At 44.9% G+C, this 27,000-nt stretch overlaps 1 protein-coding gene across 1 annotated transcript in view; it reads left to right on the top strand.

Moving 5' to 3' along the window:
• The first annotated feature begins 699 nt into the window (after positions 1-699).
• Positions 700-27,000, top strand: part of LOC126252295 (uncharacterized) — a 245,101-nt gene continuing 218,800 nt past the window's right edge. Inside the window, exon 1 of the mRNA XM_049953176.1 lies at positions 700-847. Within this exon, the coding sequence (XP_049809133.1) occupies positions 734-847 (114 nt within the window). The 5' untranslated portion in view covers positions 700-733. The remainder of the gene's footprint in view (positions 848-27,000) is intronic.

The following is a 27,000-nucleotide window of genomic DNA, read 5'->3' as shown; positions in this document are numbered from 1 at the left end:
AGATCTCTCCCCAATTGTGTACGTCTGGTCAATTGTGGCCGAGCAACTGGCTCGTCACAATACGCCAGTCACTACTCTCTATGAACTGTGGTATCGTGTTGAAGCTGCATGGGCAGCTGTACCTGTACACGCCATCCAAGCTCGGTTTGACTCAATGCCCAGGCTTATGAAGGCCGTTATTACGGACAGAGGTGGTTGTTGTGGGTACTGATTTGTCAGGATCTATGCACCCAAATTGCGTGAAAATGTAATCACATGTCAGTTCTAGTATTTTCCAATGAATACCCGTTTATCATTTGCATTTCTTCTTGGTGTAGCAATTTTAATGGCCAGTAGTGTATTATTTTATTTTATTCTGAAATCAACAGGTTTCTGCATTTCTTTATGCTATCTTCAGGCCCCATACGCTTATATCCAAATAAACGAACTTGTCGTACAGCGCCATAAATCACTATATATCGTGAATTCCAATTGTTACACAATTGCTTCATACGAAGACGTGACAGCAACAGGGTTGCTTTGGCTCTTCAGCCACCTAGGGTATTGTGGATGCAGAAGTCGCGCCGTGACGCTCGGTGCGAAAGTTGCCAAAGGGGGTCGGGGGAGTGTCTGCGGCGCCCGGCCCGAAGGCCGCCGAGCGTGTCCGGAGCGAGCCGAGCGGCGCCCGCGGTGCGCGTTCCGGCAGTCGCCGCAGCCGCGGCCGTGCACTCTGCAGCTGCAGCTGCACGCGCAAATGTCGGCCGCAGCCGCCACCTGCGACGTCTCCCAGTTCGTCAACGTCTCGCTCTCCGATGCCATCTCGCGGGCCATCAGCGCCGCCGAGGCCGAAGCCGCCGGGCCGTCTGCAGTGAGTAGCGTCCGGATTCCAGCACGACCCAAGTGCGATCGGTCACACTCCGTACCTTTTCGTACCTGCTGCTACCCTGTGGCTTTGTAGTACTACAACCGTGTAATTGTAGTTAGATGATCTCAAACATTAACACGTGTCGAGACGAAGAGACATAACGATTAGAAGCTTTATGTTATGCAGATTGGGGAAATACATTCTATGCCATTTGCGCTTGTTTCCTTTATCTTGTCTCTTTTACAAAGACGCAATAAGCTTTTAACTATGGTGGAAGTAGTGAATGGTACGTATGTAGCGATAGCAATACTGTTAGTAAGATAAAGAAAGTGCAATTAGGACTCGCACATTGAAGGTTCCGCACAAACTTAGTTAAGTATATAGACAGTTCATCCATTCCGAGGATCGAGGATATTAACGATTACTGGTAGTTATCGACATTGATACTAACAAGATATCACTTCCAGGGATTCCAAGACTTTCGAGAATGTTTTACTTTAAAATTTCAAACCAGAAGGCAACTGACAAAAAAAATATTTTTTTCGTGTGATATAATTACAAATTAACAATTCAGGATGTTTCCCTTTACTTGTGCTGTGAAATCTTACTTCTTGCCTAATTTCATGCTTCTAAGGTTTCGCTGAGTGAGTTTTCGAGTACCAAAATACGTGCCATAAATGGCCTGTCTTTTGACTGAATATAGAAGCTTAAAATGCTTATGCCGCTAAGGGACCATATACCTTAGTATGTGACATAATTTTGAACCTGATACGCCAACATGTTCCAGAGGAAAAGGGTCTTAACAGACGGATAGACAAACGGACAGGTGGATAAAAAATGACGAAACAAATATTTTGTCGTGTCATACAACTACAAATGGCCAATTATCATATATTTTCCTTTACTTATACTATGAAACCTAGCATCTTGGAAAATTTTGTGATTCTACGTCAAAGGGAAGCATCCTATAGGCTTTAAGGAGTGAATTTTCGAACATCAAAATATGTGCCGTGAAAGACCGTATCTTTTAACCGAATATATTCATAAGCTTAAAATGTTTACACCGCCAAGGAACTATAGACCTTAGTATGTGACATAAATTTGAATCTGGTACGCCAACATGTTCCAGAGGAAAAGGGTCTTAACAGAAAGGTAGACAAAATGACAAAAGAAATATTTTTTCGTGTCATACAATTAGAATTACCAATTATCAGATCTATTCCTTTACTTATACCGTGAAACCTAGCTTCTCACAAAATTTTATGATTCTAGGTCAAAAAAAAAAATAATGATAGAGACTTCGACGAGTGAATTTTCGATTATCAGAAGTATGTGACATAAATGACCGTATCTTTTCATTACATTAACTTAGAAGCTTAAATTTTTTACACCGCAAAGGCATCACAGACCTTAGAACGTGACGTAAATTTGAACTTGAAACACTAACTGAAACAATCTCTACAAATGGACAGGCAAAACGACAGACGAATGACAAATGACAAAAAATATTTTTCGTGTTTAATGATCACAAATTAACAATTTTTGAAAGTTTTCTTTATATATACTGTGAAACCTTGCTTCTTGTCGAATTTAATGGTTCTAGGTCAACGGAAGTACCCTATAGGTTTTGATGAGTGAGTTTTCGAGAAGCTTAAAATTTCGGCACCCGCAAGGGACCGCAGACCTTAATATGTGACGTAAATTTGAACTTCATACGTCTATTCTTTCCTGAGTGAAAGTTTTCGTAACAGTCGGATAGACAGAAAGGGGGGCAACAAAGTGGTTCCGTCTGTACAATTCGAGACACGGAACTCTAATTAACTGCATCGGTAGGCAAGTATTTTTATTGACAGATAACTGGATTTAATGCTTTTTTGCACTATCATCGGCTGTAAAATGAAAATTCTTTGCCATGAATAGCGTGTTCATGTGAGCTGCAGTATCATACGCAGCAGCGGCACTGAAGTCATTCATATGTTAATAATAACACTTCGCGATCGAGCCAGAGATTTTTTTTTTACTTATTTAACAGTGCTCCGAAGAAAGAACATCGCTTTCGGCGTTCAGCTCAATGTAACTTAGCTGCTAACATGATCCGAAAAATCCTTGTGTATGTGTGTGTGTGTTTGTGTGTTCGCTAATGTACTGATAAATATGTTATGTCATTAAAGCTCTTTCTAGTGTGTGTAAGTCATGATATTAGCTATTTTTCCAGACCTTTATAAGCTTTAGCCGCTGTAAGAAACACAGTTGTGTTATTTTGACACCGATGTTGCTTTTCCAGTGAAATCTGTCGCATAAAATTCATGTTTGACCATCAGCCGCTTTTAATATAAACCCAAATATCGTCCGGTTTTAGTCATGGACCATCTTCATGGATAAGGGTTAAAATGGTTTAAGCCACAACTTGACATTTTTCGTTGCTTAAATAATGTGTAGAGCACGTCATGAGTATCAATATACGACACAGGACTTTTAGAAGCAAACAAGTGTACACAGAGCAGTACTAAAGACAAGATCGTCCTGAGATGTTTTCTAAGCATGTGTATAATATTTTCATTAATAAGTACGTTTCCGCTACGTCTGTGAACCAACAGAAATAAAACATCTCGTCTTATGTCTATGAAACAGATTTAATTACTGATATTTTGATTTGTATGCACCTTTCGGAAGCTGACAGTGTTGAATCGCAGTAATCAGAGGAACCTCTTGATTGGTGGTACAGATTTTTTATGACAAATAGTGGCACATTTTTCTCCGTCTTAGACTTGTGTTCCACGACAGTTTCAGTATGATTCACACCAAAAATTTTGATCTGAAGAAACTCGAATATTGCCTTAATTCTGTGAGTAGTGACTAATTTCATGCTAACTAAATTAGTAAGAGCTAATTTCGGTTGCTTTGCTCCATACTGCCCTCTGCACTTGACGTCTTCCCATGCATCTCTACTGACACTGTTCTTTAAACGAAAACGTAATATTATTCTTTGCGTTCTGTGTTTATTCGCTACAGCCCTTTATTGACATTTTCCTTAGGACAGTACATCTAGCTAGGAACGCTACTGAGACATGTTTCCACACCAAAGACTGGTAAGGACGCAAGCAGTCACTATTCCGAGAAAGGATGCGATCCCGCTGGACTATATTCGAAGAAGCAAAATAACTTCCTTGTTCGCGGTTTCATTTAGCAATGGCGTAGCTGCTGAACACAGAACCATCCACATGGAGTTTTCGACTGTAATACAACAACAATTTCGTCACACAGACTTTAGTATAGGTTGGTCGTCCTGCTGGATGTTATCAAAATTTCAGCACTTCTGCGTGTATTACTTCTCTCTTCTTATTTCTACCTGTACTTTTGTACTTTAAATTATTTCATTGTGGTCTTTAAATATTTCCGTGTTAATTATAGCCCTAATATAAAACTATCGAAACTCCCACATTATTTTTTTCCCATACCAATGACTCCTTTAATAATGTATATTGATATCAGACGACTGAAATCAGACCCGTTGCTGGGAAGAAGTCGATGTCAGTGCATAAATCTATAGTAACCTATCTCTTTAAGGAAGCAGGTGACAGATTACACATTACCTAAAACAGTCTGTAAACCTGAAAATTCAGGTGATTTGCTCAGCTGTCTTATGACCCCGAATTTCACTGACTGTCTTCTTAAACGAAATGCACGCTTTTCGCTCGTTAAGAAGAGCTGAAATATGTCTGTGCAACTGTGCTTCATAACTTATGTCTTATTTTTTTTTCCGTGAATTATTGATAAAAGCTCCACTACAATTCTGGGAAGATAAAAAGCTTTAGACTGACTGTCTCTCATTTGTATGGGGTGGTCCTGAAAGCTCTGAACTCTGGTACTTTCCTGATTTCAAAACTGACACAGGTATCGCGAAGACAAAAAATTTTAATAACGCAGATTCCATGTTGTTCTAGTATACCTGTCTTAGCGGGTAGGAAGTAGGAATGTAGCGTTAGAGCTTCTCGGGTCACAGAAACTGAGATAATTAAAGACGAAGCAAAGTAGAATTCAGGGAATTGTAGTTATATGATTGCGAACCGTGAGAATTTTAGCCTCCCCTTTCTAATAGAAACGGAGCATTAGTCACTACGTAGCATGATTCGGTTTCCAAAAGTTAGCTCGTAAAAAATATAGCAGCTTTGTAGAATGCTTTCTAAACTACTCTGAAAGAATTTATATAGTAAAATTCTGGAATTTATAAAGTAGGAACAACCCTCATCTTAATAATATTGTATTGTATGTAGTTACAAGTTTTCTACATCAAAAGTACGTATCAGATCAGATCATACTAGAGAGACACTGTTAAAGCGTTGTTAAAAATGGATACTTCGTGTTACAAACGATTTGTTGTGGGGTGTAAGGTAAAAAACTCTGACAATAAGTCCACAAATAAGTTGTTTTCCTTGAATAGCACATTGCGTAAGAGATGAAAATCGTTATGTATTTGACTACCTACCGTGAGACGTCACAATTATTTGCGGTATTTCTTAAGCACTGCGTGCTTGGTGTAACAGATCCTTCCTTTCTCACCAACAGTGACTTCTGCATTCTTGCCTGCCCCTGGGGTGATGTTTGTGCCAGGCATCTGAGACATCTGCGTGGGCCTGTAGACAAGTACATCCGTAGCTCTTCATTTGAGTGCCTGTTCCTGAAGACACTTAACTTTACACGTTGTTCCATTGTCACTGTTTGGCATTTCTCATTAGACTAGCAGTTCATTTTGTGGATGTACATTGATTAGAATGTGGACTGCGACCAATGCCAAAAGGTGCCATAACCCATGTTGCACCTTACGCCGATCATTGACGCTTGTTAGTGGATGATAGCTCAGTCTGAAAATGTTCAATTTGGCCCCTTATCACTCACTGTGGCTTCACTGAGTAGCTGCGGCTTACTGCTATACATATTCTTGAGTAACCACTGATTGTTTACACCTCGTCTATGCCTGGTTATTTATTGTTTCCTGATAAGCTGTCTTCTTGCGTGTCCAAAGCAGATCGTATGACACACTCAATAAGTTGAAAATTCTCCACAGTCTCGTATTTTTTTATTTCATAGGTGTAATAACACAGTGCTAAAGATACTTGTAAACGTAGGCTTCCGCGGCCGTTGTCACAGTCGATAAAATTCTTGTGGGTTTGAGGCCGCATTGTCATCTGTAAAATTTCGACGTTTCGGCGACTGTTGCAATGCGCCTTCTTCAGCGTGTGTGGTTAACAGTTATCAATACAACCTGAGGGAGGCGCTTTGCAACAGTCGCCGAAAAGTCGGAATTTTAAAGATGACAATGCGGCCTGTAACCCAGAAGAATTTTATTGACTAAAGATTATTGTTTCTACGATATAGCCTAACAATGAGTATAAAAAAGTCCTATTTGATTAGAGAGAAAATGAAATTAATAAAAACAAACAAAACAAAAACAACAATTAATACGTTAAGTTCCTTATGAAGCGTCAGTCTATGACGCCCTTCACCTCGGTATATCTCGAGATTTATAAGCATCTAGTGCGAAACTCTTCTACACTTACAGCCATATGCGCAATTTCTATGTATGTTATCCCAAAACAATTTTATTTGTGTTCTTTTAGTATGAAATGCTCTCATATCAGTGACTTCGTAAACTTCGTGACACACAGTTCCGTTCAGATTTCAAACATCATTTATTTGATTTTTCTTATCTAATTTGTATTTAATATTGAAATTATAGATGTTTATCAGCTTACTGTGCGTTTCGGCGTACCCTCGAGTCTTCCAGTTTATATGCACACGTACAGGGTGTTTCAAAAATGACCGGTATATTTGAAACGACAATAAAAACTAAACGAGCAGCGATAGAAATACACCGTTTGTTGCAATATGCTTGGGACAACAGTACATTTTCAGGCGGACAAACTTTCGAAATTACAGTAGTTACAATTTTCAACAACAGATGGCGCTGCAAGTGATGTGAAAGATATAGAAGACAACGCAGTCTGTGGGTGCGCCATTCTGTACGTCGTCTTTCTGCTGTAAGCGTGTGCTGTTCACAACGTGCAAGTGTGCTGTAGACAACATGGTTTATTCCTTAGAACAGAGGATTTTTCTGGTGTTGGAATTCCACCGCCTAGAACACAGTGTTGTTGCAACAAGACGAAGTTTTCAACGGAGGTTTAATGTAACCAAAGGACCGAAAAGCGATACAATAAAGGATCTGTTTGAAAAATTTCAACGGACTGGGAACGTGACGGATGAACGTGCTGGAAAGGTAGGGCGACCGCGTACGGCAACCACAGAGGGCAACGCGCAGCTAGTGCAGCAGGTGATCCAACAGCGGCCTCGGGTTTCCGTTCGCCGTGTTGCAGCTGCGGTCCAAATGACGCCAACGTCCACGTATCGTCTCATGCGCCAGAGTTTACACCTCTATCCATACAAAATTCAAATGCGGCAACCCCTCAGCGCTGCTACCATTGCTGCACGAGAGACATTCGCTAACGATATAGTGCACAGGATTGATGACGGCGATATGCATGTGGGCAGCATTTGGTTTACTGACAAAGCTTATTTTTACCTGGACGGCTTCGTCAATAAACAGAACTGGCGCATATGGGGAACCGAAAAGCCCCATGTTGCAGTCCCATCGTCCCTGCATCCTCAAAAAGTACTGGTCTGGGCCGCCATGTCTTCCAAAGGAATCATTGGCCCATTTTTCAGATCCGAAACGATTACTGCATCACGCTATCTGGACATTCTTCGTGAATTTGTGGCGGTACAAACTGCCTTAGACGACACTGCGAACACCTCGTGGTTTATGCAAGATGGTGCCCGGCCACATCGCACGGCCGACGTCTTTAATGTCCTGAATGAATATTTCGATGATCGTGTGATTGCTTTGGGCTCTCCGAAACATACAGGAGGCGGCGTGGATTGGCCTCCCTATTCGCCAGACATGAACCCCTGTGACTTCTTTCTGTGGGGACACTTGAAAGACCAGGTGTACCGCCAGAATCCAGAAAGAATTGAACAGCTGAAGCAGTACATCTCATCTGCATGTGAAGCCATTCCGCCAGACACGTTGTCAAAGGTTTCGGGTAATTTCATTCAGAGACTACGCCATATTATTGCTACGCATGGTGGATATGTGGAAAATATCGTACTATAGAGTTTCCCAGACCGCAGCGCCATCTGTTGTTGACAATTGTAACTACTGTAATTTCGAAAGTTTGTCTGCCTGAAAATGTACTGTTGTCCCAAGCATATTGCAACAAACGGTGTATTTCTATCGCTGCTCGTTTAGTTTTTATTGCCGTTTCAAATATACCGGTCATTTTTGAAACACCCTGTATATACTACACTTTCGCTAGTCGAGAATGTATTTATGTCAAACTACATTATAATTACAAGTGCTACTATTGTTGAAGTTATTTCTACTGCACGTGCACCATTTCACGTGTCTCACAGTATTTATTAGTTACTTGTTAGTTTGCATTCATCCAACTATTCATGATCAATGCCGTTTGCATGTTACATCACGACATTTATCCTCTCATCATCGGCGCTGACATCTGTTCACCCATCCCTCGTCGCTGGCAATTACAATACCACACACACCCGTCACCTCTGTTAATGTGTACCACACCTGTGCTCTGTCACTATTGTTAATAATTTTCTAGTTTTTTAAAGGTTCAATAAGTAAAGGTCTCGATATTCATAATTAATAACTATGTTTCGTCCTGACGATTTTCATGTCTCATAGATTCCAATATAAATAAATAATATGCCAATGCCTCCCTTAAGTAATCAGTACATTGCTCCAGTATTCCTGATTTGTAGTCGTATTGTGTACAGTCGATAGTATGCTGCACACTAGAGACTCCACTTTAAACCGGTGCGGCACGGAGTGAGTTTCAACTTTAACTTTGCTCGAGGGCGCACATCACTAATGGGCACCATCGACGGCTAACATATCTTCCGAACCCAGTGCACAATGTAAGGTCTGCGCTTAGCTGTTTGGTAGTAAAATGTCTGCCTGAAGTGCAGAAGATATGAGCGTTGTTAGACATGTTGCTGCTGAGCAGTGTACTGGAGGAGGCTAATAAGCGAAGAAAGAAGACTAAAGCCTATTCAGCAAGGTGGATAAAGAGGAAATTGGAAGGGACGCGCTCTTAGTAATTCATGGGCAACTGAGCTTAGGGTCTGATGAAACATATTTTTTGAAGCGCCGTGGTAATGCGTATGGTACATATTTTGTTACGATTTAACGTCCCAAGACCTCAAATATCATAAGACATTGTTTCAGTAGGTGAAGATGTATTTGTTGTCATCAGTGGAAAGTCTGGACAACAGATAAGCACACCTTTTCCGTATATGCATCAGTTAAAGCAGTAACGCTGTCTTTACGGCACATGTAATCTAATTTTTATTGTGGAGCCATTTGGAGTAATTATTGAGCACCATGAGGTTAAGTTCCAGCAAAGCGTCTTTCTGGCATGACCGGATTACCAGATTATGACATCAGACGCCGACACGACTCCCGGAAGTCCAACGCAGACAGGATTCAAAGAATATTACAAGGAAAATAGCACTGGAACTCTCCCTATCGCTCGCTCTTTCTTTCCTGGCGCTCATCCCATGGTGTGGGATCCCCTGTTTTCATGATCTGGCAGTTTTATTTTATTTCATCTTTGTGTCCATCACAGTCGTCAACCTAAAGGAGGAAACTCATGTTCACACCATCTGTGTGTGAACCGTGTAGACCTTGTTCTGTGAGGTATCGTATTTCAACCGTTTGGCTATCGTATTTTCTGAGGCGGAAATTGAGGAATGGCCATCGTTTGCTTGACGTATATGGAAACCTGTACGAAAACAATCTTGAGGTGGCCTGTGTACCAGACAAAAAGGTCGTTAATCCGTCACGCGGTTTTCATCCGGATCTTGCTCACAGCCCAGTCTAGCAAGCTAGCCCTTTACGCGTTAAGCTACTAGAGCAGAACCCAAATACACCAAAAAATTTCACCAACCATCAATCACCTCATCATCCGTGCTGCTCTCATTCTCACGAAGTAGAACTTTCCCTCTCCTAAATCGATGAGTATCACTTCCAGAACTGCCTTATCAAAGATCATGAAAACCAACTGATCAACCGCGACATCAAATCCCATCACAAACTCCACTAATCTACAGTGAGCTCAAAAATGCAACACCTATGATCACTCCCGTCGAACCTTTTTCTCTAAGTGTAAAGTTAAATCTCCTGCTAGCAAACCCGCATTTACTGCAGTATACGCCCCATTAACATGCTGCCCCATCCATCCAGCTAACTCTCCCAGCACCTTTCACCCACTGCCGAAGACATCATCCGCTATGTCACCACAGTGCTCCAGAATATTCACCCCTTTGAACGTCCGCACATAACTACTAAAAATCCAGCCGACTGCTCGGTCGATTCTTCATCTCAGCGCCACTGCTACATTTCCCACTCTGCCTAGGTAGCTATGGGCTCAGCGTTGCAGGTTGCTAACCAGGGGGACCCGGTTTCGATTACTGGCTGTGTTGGAGGTTTCCTCCGGATGGAGACTGGGTGTTGTGTTGTCCTTACTTTCGTATAGTGAAAACTGACACGAAAATCGCCTGCATGGCGTCACATGATGAGTGTAGGCCTACGTAACTTTGTTCCAGGAAACCGCTTGAGAGTAATGAATAATCTGAATTGTCGAAGCACACTGTCGTATCGTCTTTCCACTGCTCAGATGACTGTATGGGTACGTCCCGAAAGTCAGTTAATAATAAAATGGAAAATGTTTAATGGTTATATATATCTGAAACAATTCCCATTACGTGTTTCCATGCTACATTCCGTCCTATTTGCACGCAAATCTACATGCATGTTCCAGGAGGTACTGTACAGTGCATAGCGGGACAGTGCATCGTTCCAATATTATAGGCTTTCTTTCCTATGACATTTGCTTATGCCTCTGGACGCGCCTAATTTCTCTCATCTTCTTCTCATTATTGCTTTGCGATATATACGACAAAGTTAAGACCTTTAGTGGGTAGCTTTTGAATTACGCTTTTAGTTTCCACGGGCAGGGCACGGAGCAGCGGACAAGCCGACTCGGGGTCAACGAGGTATAAGGGCGCTGCAACGAACATGGGACGCCGCACAAGTAGGCTCGTCCGCCACACTTCGGCAACGCTCGGTCCCGTGTAGGACATCAGTATGCAAAGGGAAAGGTACCCACTAAAGGTCTTAACTTCGTTTTACGCCATCGAGAACTTGTAAGCATTTAAACGCGCAGTCAAGAATTATTAAACTCGTCTGAAACAGCTAATCCCTTCCTGCCGGAGACAGCCGATGGCACTTGTAAGATCTACAGTGTCACGTGTTGTGTGACGTGCGCGCCATGGCCTGTCCTTCGCGTGGGCCTCGAGCCGATTAGTGTGACGTCATAAGTTCGTTGCGGGGCCAGTATTTCGCGTGGTCTCCGCCAGGTATGGACATACGTTCACTCCACGTTGGATGCTGTTGCTTTGAACCACGTACGGGCGGATTTGTGTCGAGGTCCGGTGAACCGGCCAGTCTTTGGATGGTTTTTAGGCGGTTTTCCATCAGCCTCCGCGAATGCGGGCTGGTTCCCATTATTCCGCCTCAGTTACACTATGTCGGCGATTGCTGCGCAAACAAGTTCTCCACATACGCGTACACCATTACTCTACCACGCAAACATAGGGGTTACCCTCGTCTGGTGTGAGACGTTCCCTGGGTGGTCCACCGGGGGCCGAACTGCACAGTAACCCTGGGTTCGATGTGGGGCGGCGGAGGGGTGAAGTGGACTGCAGTAGCCGTCGCAGGGTTGTGGACCACTGTGGCTGCGGCGGGGACGGAGCCTCTCCGTCGTTTCTAGGTCCCCGTTAACATACAATACAACGTAAGGTAGGTTACACTCGCAGGGTATCATGTAGACATTACGTGTTCTCAGACAGCACTCTGATCGAATGAAAAATTATTAGTAAAACCATAAGTTAAATATGGAGTAACTGTTTATGTCGTACGAAGGAGGCCCATATCAGGTACACTACTGGCCATTAAAATTGCTACACCACGAAAATGACGTGCTACAGACACGAAATTTAACCGACAGGAAGAAGATGCTGTGATATGCAATTGATTAGCTTGTCAGAGCATTCACACAGGGTTGGCGCCGGTGGCGACACCTACAACGTGCTGACATGAGGAAAGTTTCCAACCAATTTCTCATACACAAACAACAGCTGACCGGCGTTGCCTGGTGAAACGTTGTTGTGATGACTCGTTTAAGGAGGAGAAATGCGTACCATCACGTTTCCGACTTTGATCAGGTCGGATTGTAGCCTATCACGATTGCGGTTTATCGTATCGCGACATTGCTGCTCGCGTTGGTCGCGATCCAATGACTGTCAGCAGAATATGGAATCGGTGGGTTCAGGAGGGTAATAAGGAACGCCGTACTGGATCCCAACGGCTTCGTATCACTAGCAGTCGAGATGACAGGCATCTTATCCGCATGGCTGTAACGGATCGTGCAGCCACGTCTCGATCTCTGAGTCAACAGATGGGGATGTTTGCAAGAGAACAAACGTCTGCACGAACAGTGCGTCGACGTTCGCAGCAGCATGGACTGTCAGCTCGGGGACCGTGGCCGCGGTTACCCTTGACGCTGCATCACAGACAGGAGCGCCTGCGATGGTGTACTTAACGACGTACCTGGGTGCACGAATGGCAAAACGTCGTTTTTTCGGATGAATTTAAGTTCTGTTTACAGCATCTTGATGGTCGCATCCGTGTTTGGCGACATCGCTGTGAACGCACATTGTAAGCGTGTATTCGTCATCGCCATACTGGCGTATTACCCGGCGTGATGGTATGGGGTGCCATTGGTTACACGTCTCTTGTTCGCACTGACGGCACTTTGAACAGTGGACGTTACATTTCAGATATGTTACGACCCGTGGCTCTACTCTTCATTCGATCCCTGCGAAACCCTACATTTCAGCAGGACAATGCACGACCGCATGTTGCAGGTCCTGTACGGGCCTTTCTGGATACAGAAAATGTTCGACTGGTGCCCTGACCAGCACACTCTGCAGATCTCTCACCAGTTGAAAACGTCTGGTCAATGGTGGCGGAGCAACTGGCTCGTCACAATAAGCCAGTCACTACATGGGCAGCTGTACATCTACATGCCATCCAAGCTATGTTTGACTCAATGCCCAGGCGTATCAAGGCCGTTAATACGGCCAGAGGTGGTTGTTCTGGGTACTTATTTCTCAGGATCTATGCCCCCAAATGGCGTGAAAATGTTATCGCATGTCAGTTCTAGTATAATGTAATTGTCCAATGAATACCCGTTTATCATCTGCATTTCTTCTTGGTGTAGCAATTTTAATGGCCAGTAGTGTAGTTAAAGATATCCAAATGAAAGTTGTCTTTCGAAAAGATACCAAGCTCACTGCAGGCAAACAGCCTCTCAGTCAGTGGCGGCTGCTTGGGAACCGTCGTGCGAGCCACGCGGTAATCTCGCAGCGAATCTCAGTCCGTATGAACCGTGCTCCGCTGTAGAGCGGTAGCGACCGGCGCCCGCCACTGCCCGCGCGCCTGGTCCTGTTCGCCGAGTAGCGCCGGCGCTGGCCAGTGCGACATTGTACGGCGGCCGCGCGTGACGCCGGCTGATTGAGCTGCAGGCCGCGCCGGCGGCGGCCGTGAGCCGTGAGCTGGGATCCGCCGAGTCACCGCGCTCAATGCGCGCCGCGGCCGCTGACACGCTGCATATCGTCGCGTCAGCCGCCGTAATAAGCGCCGCGCCGCGGGGGGTCGCTGCACCGCTACTCCCTACCGGCTACTCGCTACTCGCGCTACTGCTGGCGCTCGTACTACAATGGAGCCTACACAGCCCGAAGTAGCTGCCTTTACATCCGTGCAACCTCTAAAATATTTTTTTCACGAAAGGAGAGTAGGAGAGAAAACACTTGACCTACTTCACCTTTTCCACCAACCTCTATCAGAGAAAAAAACCATCCATCCCTCTTGCTCTCCCTAAATATACAAAAACCCATAAAACCTCTCGTCTCCTGTTCCTACTCCACTGTCATGCGCTTCCAATCAATTACATCCGTGTAACTGTGGCGAGCAGAAACTTCTTAGGCACTCTAAGGGGAAAAAAAACCTGCCCGGTTAATCGAGCGACCTAACGCACGGCTTTCCGGAGCGGGAAGGAGCGCCTGGTCCCCGGTACGAATCCGCCCGGCGGACTTGTGTCGAGGTCCGGTGAGCCGCCCAGTCTGTGGATGGTTTTTAGGCGGTTTTCCATCTGCCTCTGCGAAAACAGGCTGGTTTCCCTTATTCCGCCTCAGCTCTACTATGTTGGCAATAGCTTCGCAAACAAGTTCTCCACGTACACGTACATCTACATCTACGTTTATAATTCGCAAGCCACCCAACGGTGTGTGGCGGAGGGCACTTTACGTGCCGTTGTCATTACCTCCCTTTCCTGTTCCAGTCGCGTATGGTTTGCGGGAAGAACGACTGCCGGAAAGCCTCCGTGCTCGCTCAAATGTCTCTAATTTGACATTCGTGGTCTCCTTGGGAAGTATAAGTAGGGGGAAGCAATATATTCGATACCTCATCCAGAAACGCACCCTCTCGAAACCTAGACAGCAAGATACACTCCTGGAAATGGAAAAAAGAACACATTGACACCGGTGTGTCAGACCCACCATACTTGCTCCGGACACTGCGAGAGGGCTGTACAAGCAATGATCACACGCACGGCACAGCGGACACACCAGGAACCACGGTGTTGGCCGTCGAATGGCGCTAGCTGCGCAGCATTTGTGCACCGCCGCCGTCAGTGTCAGCCAGTTTGCCGTGGCATACGGAGCTCCATCGCAGTCTTTAACACTGGTAGCATGCCGCGACAGCGTGGACGTGAACCGTATGTGCAGTTGACGGACTTTGAGCGAGGGCGTATAGTGGGCATGCGGGAGGTCGGGTGGACGTACCGCCGAATTGCTCAACACGTGGGGCGTGAGGTCTCCACAGTACATCGATGTTGTCGCCAGTGGTCGGCGGAAGGTGCACGTGCCCGTCGACCTGGGACCGGACCGCAGCGACGCACGGATGCACGCCAAGACCGTAGGATCCTACGCAGTGCCGTAGGGGACCGCACCGCCACTTCCCAGCAAATTAGGGACACTGTTGCTCCTGGGGTATCGGCGAGGACCATTCGCAACCGTCTCCATGAAGCTGGGCTACGGTCCCGCACACCGTTAGGCCGTCTTCCGCTCACGCCCCAACATCGTGCAGCCCGCCTCCAGTGGTGTCGCGACAGGCGTGAATGGAGTGACGAATGGAGACGTGTCGTCTTCAGCGATGAGAGTCGCTTCTGCCTTGGTGCCAATGATGGTCGTATGCGTGTTTGGCGCCGTGCAGGTGAGCGCCACAATCGGGACTGCATACGACCGAGGCACACAGGGCCAACACCCGGCATCATGGTGTGGGGAGCGATCTCCTACACTGGCCGTACACCACTGGTCATCGTCGAGGGGACACTGAATAGTGCACGGTACATCCAAACCGTCATCGAACCCATCGTTCTACCATTCCTAGACCGGCAAGGGAACTTGCTGTTCCAACAGGACAATGCACGTCCGCATGTATCCCGTGCCACCCAACGTGCTCTAGAAGGTGTAAGTCAACTACCCTGGCCAGCAAGATCTCCGGATCTGTCCCCCATTGAGCATGTTTGGGACTGGATGAAGCGTCGTCTCACGCGGTCTGCACGTCCAGCACGAACGCTGGTCCAACTGAGGCGCCAGGTGGAAATGGCATGGCAAGCCGTTCCACAGGACTACATCCAGCATCTCTACGATCGTCTCCATGGGAGAATAGCAGCCTGCATTGCTGCGAAAGGTGGATATACACTGTACTAGTGCCGACATTGTGCATGCTCTGTTGCCTGTGTCTATGTGCCTGTGGTTCTGTCAGTGTGATCATGTGATGTATCTGACCCCAGGAATGTGTCAATAAAGTTTCCCCTTCCTGGGACAATGAATTCACGGTGTTCTTATTTCAATTTCCAGGAGTGTATATTGCGATGCAGAGCGCTTCTCTTGCAGAGTCTGCCACTTGAGTTTGCTTAACATCTCCGTAACGCTATCACGCTTACCAAATAATCCTGTGACGAAACGCGCCGCTCTTCTCTATCTCCTCTGTCAACCCGACCTGGTGCAGATCCCACACTGATGAGCAATACTCAAGTTTAGGTCGAACGAGTGTTTTGTAAGCTACCTTCTTTGTTGATGGACTACATTTTCTAAGGTCTCTCCCAATGAATCTCAACCTGGCACCCGCCTTACCAACAATTAATTTTATATGATCATTCCACTTCAAATCTTTCCGTACGCATACTCCCAGATATTTTACAGAAGTTCAAATGGTTCAAATGGCTCTGAGCACTATGGGACCCAACATCTGAGGTCATAAGTCCCCTAGAACTTATAACTACTTAAACCTAACTAACCTAAGGACATCACAGACATCCATGCCTGAGGCAGGATTCGAACCTGCGACCGTAGCGGTTGCGCGGTTCCAGACTGAAGCGTTTTACAGTGTTTGTTCTGCGTTTTACTAGTGTTTGTTCTGCTATCATATGCTCTACGACGCAAACATAGGGGTTACACTCGTCTGGAGTGAGACGTTCCCTGGGGGCGGTCGACCGGGTGCCGAACCGCACCATAACCCTGGGTTCGGTGTGGGCCGGCGGACGGGTGAAGTGGACTGCCGCAGTCGTCGTGCGGTTGTGGACCACTGCGGCTGCGGCGGGGACGGAGCCTCTCCGTTGTTTCTAGGTCCCCGGTTAACATACAACATACATATAACATACAATAACGGAAACAAAGAAATAGAAGACCCCCTTGGATACATTTTGAAACACCAGTGCTTACGCTAGCAACGGACTGAAGGCATGGTGAAACGAAAGAGATAGAGAAGAATCGGAAGATACCACCAAATACAGTGTCAGGGAACAAATCGATAAACACACGAAAACTGAAGAGGGAAGCACAAGACAGGAATGAGTGATGAGCTGCCGCACCTGCACCTGCCCCCAAACAGGAGATGATGATAACTGCATACTTTTTGACCATCCGTTCATCTTATGTGATAATCAACAATATCAACTTCCGAATTTTCCATTAAACTGCAGGTATGCCCGAAGGATCCGTATTATCAACGCCCCTTTATCTGCGACTAGGTGAGAAACCCGATGTTGCCCAGGAACTTATTTATTTCAATCTCCTATTAATCCATCCCTTCCTTCTCTCTCTGTTCATCTCCTCCTTCAACCTCTCTCTTTGATAATCTCCTCCTCCCTTATGTCTCTGTACATCTCCTCTTACCTGCACTTCTGTCCACCCACTCCTACCCCGCCTCCCCCACACTCTCCCGGTCCACATCCTATCCATCTCCTTCTCACCCCTCTCCCTCTTCCCTCCCTCTCTCTCTCTCTCTCTTTACTCACGCTACACACCCATCGCGTTGGGCTGCCTACATGTCAGAAGTTACCAACTCTTTCCACCCCCACTCCCTATGGGATCTAGGTGGTTCTCTCCTCTAAAGTACTGCTTCCTAGGCAATCAGTACGCGTACAAAATTTAGTTGGAATCGATCCGGTTGTTTAGGATATGTGGAACACACATTCACACATTTTACGTGTGTATATGATGAGGACGACGAGAGTAGTGTTCAACGTCCCATCGACAAGGAGATCATTAGCGACGGAGCACAAGCTCGGGCTAGGGAAGGATTGGGAAGGAAATCGGCCGTGTCCTTTCAAAGGAACCATCCGGAATTTGCCCGAAGCGATCCAGCGAAATCACGCAAAACCTAAATCTGGATGGCCGTGCGTGGGTTTAAACCGTCGTCCTCCCGAATGTGAGTCCAGTGTGCTAACCACTGCGGCACCTCGCTGAGTTGTACATGATGTCAAACACTGAAATTGTACTTGGTAGAGAAACTCTTGAAATTACTAACAATCACAAGGAGGATTCTGCATGACTACAATCAGGGGACCCAAGCGAAACTTACGCACTTTCGTAGTTTTAAATGATAACAGTATCTGGAGTAAGTGTTGTTGGGATAAGGGTAGTTGTGGGAATGCCGCCTTTCTCTCTGAGCAGGTGTTTGAGGTGCAGCCACGCTTTTGGAAGGGCGCTTGTCACTTCCAAGGTTCTATTTTTTTTTCTTCCTTGGCATCCTAAGCTTATCAGTTATTATCACAGTAGTATTTACACCAGCCTGTTTTTGACAAAGGTTAATAATTAATGAGCAAATACAAACACAATATAAAAGAAGTAAATAAAATTAAATTTCTAAAAAAATGTTCAAATGTGTGAATTTCTAAGGGACCAAACTGCTGAGGTCATCGGTCCTTAGACTTACACACCGCTGAAACCAACTTATGCTAAGAACAACATACACACCCATGCCCGAAGGAGGACTCCAACCTCCGGCGGGAGGGGTTGCGCTATCCGTGACATGGCACCTCAAACTGTTCGGCCACTACGCGCGGCTGTAAATTTCTACTCAGGAAAATATTTGACTGCCATCAATTGCTTGTAATTTCTAACTTTATGACCGTAATATTTACATTTATATGTTCTAAAGAGGAGCTTAATGAGAAATACGAATATGAAATACGAAGAAGTAAATAAATACGAAATTTATAGGTTAAAATTTCGTGTTCGCTTCCTACCTGGTGTATGTCGAAGGCCACAATACCTTCTAATTGTATTTTAAGATTTTGGTTGCACTGCGTACTTTAAGTAAGACGTTAGGTCGGAAAGTATATTGGTAATTGTTCGTCGGACTGGATATAAGATGAACATCAACAAAAGCAAAACGAGGATAATGAAATGTAGTCGAATTAAGTCGGGTGATGCTGAGTGAATTAGATTAGGAAATGAGACACTTAAAGTAGTAAAGGTGTTTTGCTATTTGGGGAGCAAAATAACTGACGATGGTCGAAGTGGAGAGGATATAAAATATAGACTGGCAATGGCAAGGAAAACGTTTCTGAAGAAGAGAAATTTGTTAACATCGAGTATAGATTTAAGCGTCAGGAAGTCGTTTCTGAAAGTATTTGTATGGAGTGTAGCCATGTATGGAAGTGAAACGTGGACGGTAAATAGTTTGGACAAGAAGAGAATAGAAGCTTTCGAAATGTGGTGCTCCAGAAGAATGCTGAAGATTAGTTGGGTAGATCACATAACTAATGAGGAGGTATTGAACAGAATTGGAGAGAGGAGGAGTTTGTGGCTCAACCTGACTAGAAGAAGGAATCGTTTGGTAGGACATATTCTGAGGCATCAAGGGATCACCAATTTAGTATTGGAGGGCAGCGTGGAGGGTAAAAGTCGTAGTGGGAGACCAAGAGATGAATACACTAAACAGATTCAGAAGGATGTAGGTTGCAGTAGGTACTGGGAGATGAAGAAGCTTGTACAGGATAGAGTAGCACGGAGAGCTGCATCAAACCAGTCTCAGGACTGAAGACCACAACAACAATAACGACGGGCAGGGATAATGGATACCTGCATCGTTATTATGTATGACAATGCTACAAAAACTAGAAAGAACGGGACTCGTCTAGTTTGAAGAGGGAAACAAGATGGCGCTATGGTTGGCTCGCTAGATGGCGCTGCCCTAGGTCAAACGGATATCTACCGCGTTTTTTAAAATAGGAACCCCTATTTTTATTACATTTTTGTGTAGTTCGTAAATAAATATGAATGTTTTAGTTGGACCACTTTTTTCGGTTTGTGATAGATGGCACAGTGTTATCACGCAACATTCCGCCAGTGCGGACGATATTTGCTTTGTGACACTTTACCCGTGTTAAAATGGACCGTTTACCAATTGCGGAAAAGGTCGATATCGTGTTGATGTATGGCTATTGTGATCAAAATGCCCAACGGGCGTGTGCTATGTATGCTGCTCGGTATCCTGGACCAAATCGTCCAAGTGTCAGAACAGTTTACCGGATAGTTACGTTATTTAAGGAAACAGGAAGTGTTCAGCCGCGTGTGAAACGTCAACCACGACCTGCAACAAATGATGATGCCCAAGTAGGTGTTTTAGGTGCTGTCACGGCTAATCCGCACATCAGTAGCAGACAAACTGCGCGAGAATCGGGAATCTCAAAATCGTCGGTGTTGAGAGTGTTACAACATCGATTGCGCCCGTAACATATTTCTATGCACCAGGAATTGCATGGCAACGACTTTGAACGTGGTGTACAGTTCTGCCACTGGGCACAAGAGAAATACCGGGACGATGACAGATTTGTTGCACGCCTTCTATTTAGCGAAGAAGCGTCATTCACCAACAGCGGTAACGTAAACCGGCATAATATGCACTGTTGGACAACAGAAAATGCACGATGGTTGCGACAAGTGGAACATCAGCGACCTTGGCGGCTTAATGTATGGTGCGGCATTATGGGGGGAAGGATAATTCGTCCCCATTTTATCTATGGCAGTCTAAATGGTGCAATGTATGCTGATTTCCTACGTAATGTTCTACCGATGTTACTACAAGATGTTTCACTGCATGATGGAGCAAGGCCACATACTGCAAACACTGTGTTGGAGTTTTTACACGAGAATTTCGACATGCGGATCATTTCACTCAGGTTTCCAGGTCGCTTCAATGACGGACAAAATTGGCGCCCCAATAGTCCAGACCTCAATCCATGTGACTTTTTTCTTTGGGGATACGTAAAGGAAAAAATTTTCCCGAAACGTCCACGTGATTTAATGGAGCTCAAAAGACTTATTCTTCAAGCTTGCAGTGAAATTACGGAAGACATGTGCCGTAGGGTAATCACTAATTTCAGTGTTCGTTTGAAGAAGGAAGTTAGGAAACGACATAGTGGACATATTGAGCATGTGTTGAGATAGAACAAATGTCCATGGACGGCTCTTCATTGTAGTATATGTTCCTTTCAGATTGTATTGACAATAAAGTTTATATTCAAAAACAAAATGTTAACACATTTATTGCGCCACCCTGTTGTTTGGATGCACTTTGTTTAGGACACCAATCATCAGTCGCCTTTGCGTGTGCGCCGAGTGCTGCAAAGTGAGCTGTGTGTGCTGGCTGGGAACGTGTTTGGTGGCGCGTTGACCCCCGGCAGCGCGGCGACTCGCGTCTATACGTAACATGACACGATTACCGCTTGTATGCCTCGTTAACCGTCTAAACACCTGCCCCGCTCAACTAAACTGGCGGGGAGTTGCAGTTCCAGTAGCACGAGGTGAAATGGTCTACTGGTAACATGCGGATGTCTGACGAACTCATCTGTGTTGCTAGGAGGAGAGAAGAATTGGAATCCCACAATTTTTGGCAATTCTACTTTTTGATATTTCAGGAAGACTGCGAAGAAGGAGACCAGTTTCCATAAATGTCTTCACCTACGACTGCATATGCGTTGAAGAGATGAGTATACATCTACTACATCTACACTCCGAAAGCCATTTTACGATGTGAGGGGGCGGTTACTTTGTCTACCTCTGTCACTTTTCACCTCTCCCGCTCAAATAGCGTATATCGTGCTTCAAGATCGAATGCTGATGAGCCTCCGTATGAGGTCCCCGCGCGACTGCTACGGTCGCAGGTCCGAATCCTGCCTCGGGCATGGATGTGTGTGATGTCCTTAGGTTAGTTAGGATAAGTAGTTCTAAGTTCTAGGGGACTGATGACCTCAGATGTTAAGCCCCATAGTGCTCAGAGACATTTGAACCATTTGAAGATAGAAATTTATGCTCACTACAAAAATAAACCCTCGTCCATACTCTGCGAGTAATCAGACTTCAGAGGAAAATATTTCTATGATTCTTTTGAAGACTCACTACAGAATGTTCCTGCTCTTCTTTCATCATTTATTCTTCATTTTAATTTTTATGGATTGTTTTAATGATTGTATGACACTTCGTTCACTTTATTTAAAACTTTAGACTGTTTTTGTTTTTACTTTTTATTCATGACAATCTTAATAGGCCAAGTTTGTTTTATGATAATGACTGTGCAGTACCTCTCTCGACGTAATATGATGGTTTTTCTCTTGGCTAACTAAAGAACGCTCTTTTTCTTTTGGTCGATTTTACTCCTGTTTTATTTCTCCAAATAATAGATGTAGCTTCATGCTTATTGCCATTTTATGGACTTTTTGTGACTGGAAACAACTATACCTACAGTATCTTGTAACTTTGCACTGCAAATTCGTTTGTTTTAGATTTATGACTACTTAGATGGATCCATGACGTATTACAGCTTAGTGATGTAACTTGTATTTCTGTAGATCTGACATTATCTACGCCTATGTTGTGGAATTTCGTGTACCATTTGTGACTATAAACAACAATGATCACAGTTCTTTTAAAATTCAGTTTCTCATGCTCCTTTTATGTTTTTTACTACCTCGATGGGCCAGTAAGATTTTTATGTAGCTTATTTTCCCATTCTTTAGGTATTATGTACCATACTTTACTTGCCATCTTGTTGTTACTTGTTCCGTGTCATCTGGGGGATCTGACACATATTACTATAGTCATCTTACTTGCACGTCTGTATTTTGTAACAGCTAGCTGCTGTCGCAACTTTGAATTCGTCTTCTGTTGAAACGAACACATCGACACCTCCACGCCGCATCGATGGTACATAAAGGCGTCATTCAAGCAGTATTTTCCCTGGCACTACACTAGAAGCAATATGCAATACCAGGCGAGCATTTATACACGTCGGCCTGCATGCCAGTACATATTTAACATCCAGACGCTGTTGCAGCTCTAAAATGGTCTGCTGGATGGCGCTTACCGATGTACAACACCGTCTCCATGGGAAGCGTTGGCGTCGCTTAACCACCATCATTGCTTGCAAACAATCTAAGAGTTTGCGATAAATCCGTACAGATTGATATCGGTGTTCTCACAGCCGATTATGACTCGTTATCTCATTTATCTATATATTTTTATCATATATTGACGAAATGCTGTTCATAGAAGTTACTCAATATAATGTAATACACCTATTTCTTCATTTCCTATTAGCTTCCGTGTAACCATTGTGTAGGTATCTTATTGTGATAACTGTTTTACACTCTGTATCCCTGTTTGGTTATCTCTGACACAATTCTGTATCCGGTGGGCAGAGCATAGCGTATTTAAGCAACAGCTGCATTGCATTCTTTAGCAGTTGACGTTCATGGATTTGTAACACCCGCTCCATTTACAGCCACCGCCTAGCATTATGGGTATGTATGTAGGCATGTATTAAACCGGGGACCTAGAAACGACGGAGAGGCTTCGTCCCGGGGTAGCCCTCAGTGGTTCACAACTCCAGAACAGGCCACAGCAGCCCACCCACCCCACCGCCGCCCCACACCGAATCCAGGGTTACTGTGCGGTTCGGCCCCCAGTGGACACCCATGGGAACGTCTCATTCCAGACGAGTGAAGCCCCAAATGTTCGCGTGGTAGAATAATTATGGTGTACGAGTACGTGGATACGGTGTTTGCGCAGCAATCGCAGAGGTAGTGTAACTGAGGCGGAATAAGGGAAACCAGCCCGCATTCGCCGAGGTAGATGGAAAACCGCCTTCAAAACCATCCACAGGCTGGCCGGTACACCGGACCTCGACACTAATCCGCCGGACGGATTCGTGCAGGGGACCGGAAAGCAGCGCGTTAGACCGCGCGGCTAGCCGGGCGGGCTTATTATGAGTATAATTTCTTCTTTTAATATTTGTTATGTATGATGTATTTTATATGTTACTACTATTATCGGGCATCCATCTAAATCCATTCCATGTTCATATTTGAGTATAAGGATCTGAAGATAGTCAAAAACTGACCGAAACCGGTTACGGCAAAATAAATGTTTTGATGTCGAGACTGTTTGCATTCATTTTTTGCCAGACCGCTGATGTCCACAAGAAATGTTCGCAAAAATTACTACTATTTTGACATTTCTTTTACGACCGCTATCAAGTGTTAACAGTAAGTAAACTATTTGATCATATGTATTCGAACACGACTATGTATTATGGATTTGACCGCTAGATGTCACGAGAAGCGGACGCGCCAGGACAGAAGAAAGTGCGGAGTATTGCGTTGTCGGTAGAGAAGCATTAACAGCAGAATGGCTCTGCCAGGAGAACTCAGTGATTTCGGACATGGACTAGTCACTGGATATCATGTCAGTAACCAATCCATCAAGGACATTTCAACCCTTCTAAAGCTGCCCAAACCGTTTGCTGGTGGTGTGATTATTAAGTGGGAAAGCGAAGGAACAACCTAAACCAAGACCAGACAGACCTTTTGTACTGTACTACAAGGACTGTTGAGTATTGAAGCGGGTGGTTGTAAAAAAAAAAAAAAAAAAAAAAAAAAAAAGACTCGCATGAAATCAGCGGGAGGAATCACTCGCGACTGTGATTACGGAGTTAAAAAGGATGGGATAGAATAGTCGAGCAGCTCCTAATGAACGTTACATTTGTGTAGTCAGTGGGAAGCGAGATTTGAGGTCTGAAAAGAGCGATCTTTTTGGACAGTCGATGGTGATATGGAGTGATGAACGACGCTATACCAGGTGGAAATCCATCCTGGGGAGGGATTTGGATTTGATGAATGCCTGAGGAACGTTACCTGCAATCATTTGTAGTGTCAACAGCGAAGGAGGAAGGAGGTTTTGTTGCGGCACGAGAGTGCTCCTCATGGTTAGGGTGTTATACCCTCACAGTGCAAAAGAAAATGGTAGAAGCAGAAGGATAGACACTTTTTACAAAATTGCGTACTGTGTACAGTAATGGAACACTTGGTAGACAATGACTGTTTCCAGCAGGATGACAATGCTCCCTGTCATAACATATGGTCTGTGAGATAATGTTTTGTTGTCAGTAACACAGGACTGGCCAGCCCAGAAATGAGCGTTTGGCGTCATTGGCCGGGAGGCCCAACACGGTCGCAGTCCGTCACGCTGACCATTAAACTATCTTTTTTTTCATTTTTTCAAATTGTTCGTTGTTGATCGTTGTGTTTGGTCGTTACGGACGTCACATGACATCCGTTCAAGTTCGTTTGTTGATCCTTCCACTCAGTTTTTTTATTACAGAGGCCAACCAGCTCTCTGACCGGACACGCTGAGCTACCGTGCCGGCGCTATCGGGACGGAGTGCCCAGAGTCCCGCCATTAATCCAATGGTATAACTTCGGCTTGATTTAAGACATCGAAGTCGCACCAGACCCCAAGCGTCAAATGTCGCTTCCTTCTGTGGTTTTGCCTCTTAAGGAAGAATGGGATGTCAGTTCACCACATACATTCAGACACGTGTGTCCCAGTCAGAGTTCAAACTGTCATAAAGACGTAGGGTTGATGCGCGTATATTAATATCCACTAATAGATGTCCGGAAACTTTTCATCGGAGAGTGCAATCTGCTTCCTCGGAGAGTATTCTATTTGATCAAATAGCCGCAAATAATTAACTACGATAGTTTTTATTTGTGATGGTTCGGCTGCCTCCCTCCCCCCCCCCCCACTCCTCGCACCTCTTCCTCCAAAAAAAAAAATCTAGATATTCAACCGTATTTTTGTAGAAACTTCCATCTAAATCGAAGTCTTTTTACCCTTCCATCATGTTCGACAGCGTGATAAATTTTCTGTTCCCCCCGGCTCGGTCCACTGCTTTCTGTCTGGCGCTACGTAGCCTGCTTGTGAGTTTATGAGGTCTCTTACTTATGCAAGCAGCTTCTGACTTGGCGCCACAGCACTGGGTCGGCCCCATTCCAGATCTCCTGATTCCAGAACCGGGACTTCCGTGTCTCAGTCAGCAGCGCTAACCACAAGATCACGGGAGCGGCTATGTAACGCGCTAAGAATTGGATATTGAGATCTTCCAAATAAAATTGCGTTTGTGGTTTTGCCGGTTCTTCTGCAGTCAGCGTACACAGACTTGCGTTTGCCGTGTAGAATTATCCATTTGCACTCTAAAACAAACAAAATAACAAAAAAAAGCACCGTGAAGCAATTATTTGAATATGACAGAAATGGGTAGATGAGACGTATATCTACAGACAAAGAAATAATTGCAATTTCGGAAAAAATACATAATTATTCAGGGCAAAGAGGATCACAAATTTAGCAACTCAGTTACGCGATGGTCCAATTCTGGCTTGTATAAAAACAGTTATGCGGCTTGGCATTGAGTGATAGAGTTGTTGAATGACCTACTGGGGGGGGGGGGGGGGTATCGTGCCAAACTCTGTCCAATTGACGTGTTAGGTTGTCAAAACCCCGGGCTTGTGGGAGGGCCTTTCCCAAGATGCTGCAAAACAGTCTCAATTAGGGAAGCACCTGGTGACCTTGCTAGCCAAGGTAGGGTTTAGCAAGCATGAAGATAACCATGCTCGCCGTTTGTGGTTGGACATTACCTTGCTGAAATGTAAACCGAAGATGGCTTGCCCTGAAGGACAACAAAACCGGGTGTAGAATATCGTCGACGTACCGCTGTGTTGTAAGGGTTTTGCGGATGGGATGGCAAACAGGGGGAGGGGAGGGGGGTGGGTCATGCTATGGAAAGAAATGGCATCCCAGACAATAACCCGTGAATGTCGGGCCGTATGGCTGGCGACAGTCAGATTTGGCATCCCATCGCTGTCTGGGTCGTTTCCACATACGTGTTCGGCCTGGAATTTCATTGATTGGAATAGAATTGTTCTCACTCATTGAGTGAGCCCAGTGAACAATAAAGAAGTGTCTGGGGACGCCCTGGACAGCGTTGGGATCGCAGTCTGACTATCGCCCGCGATATGGCCCGACAACCTGGCATTGTTTGTTAGACGTTGGGTTACAGATTTTCTCTTTCACTGTTACGATAGACAAACGGAGGGCCACAGCCTATGGGCCCGTTCTACGAAGAGGCCAGCACCATAGAAATGTAAAATAAAAAAATCTTTGAATACTGTGACTGGAGCCCTCTTGTAAGAGACATAGACTTTATTATTTTTGTATGGGCTTATTTGGATGAGTTTTCAGTGGACAGCTGATATGAATTGAGTCAG

This window comes from Schistocerca nitens, chromosome 4, assembly GCF_023898315.1.
Source record: "Schistocerca nitens isolate TAMUIC-IGC-003100 chromosome 4, iqSchNite1.1, whole genome shotgun sequence".
NCBI classification, from domain to species: Eukaryota; Metazoa; Arthropoda; class Insecta; order Orthoptera; family Acrididae; genus Schistocerca; species Schistocerca nitens.
This window is presented reverse-complemented; position numbering and strand designations above follow the sequence as displayed.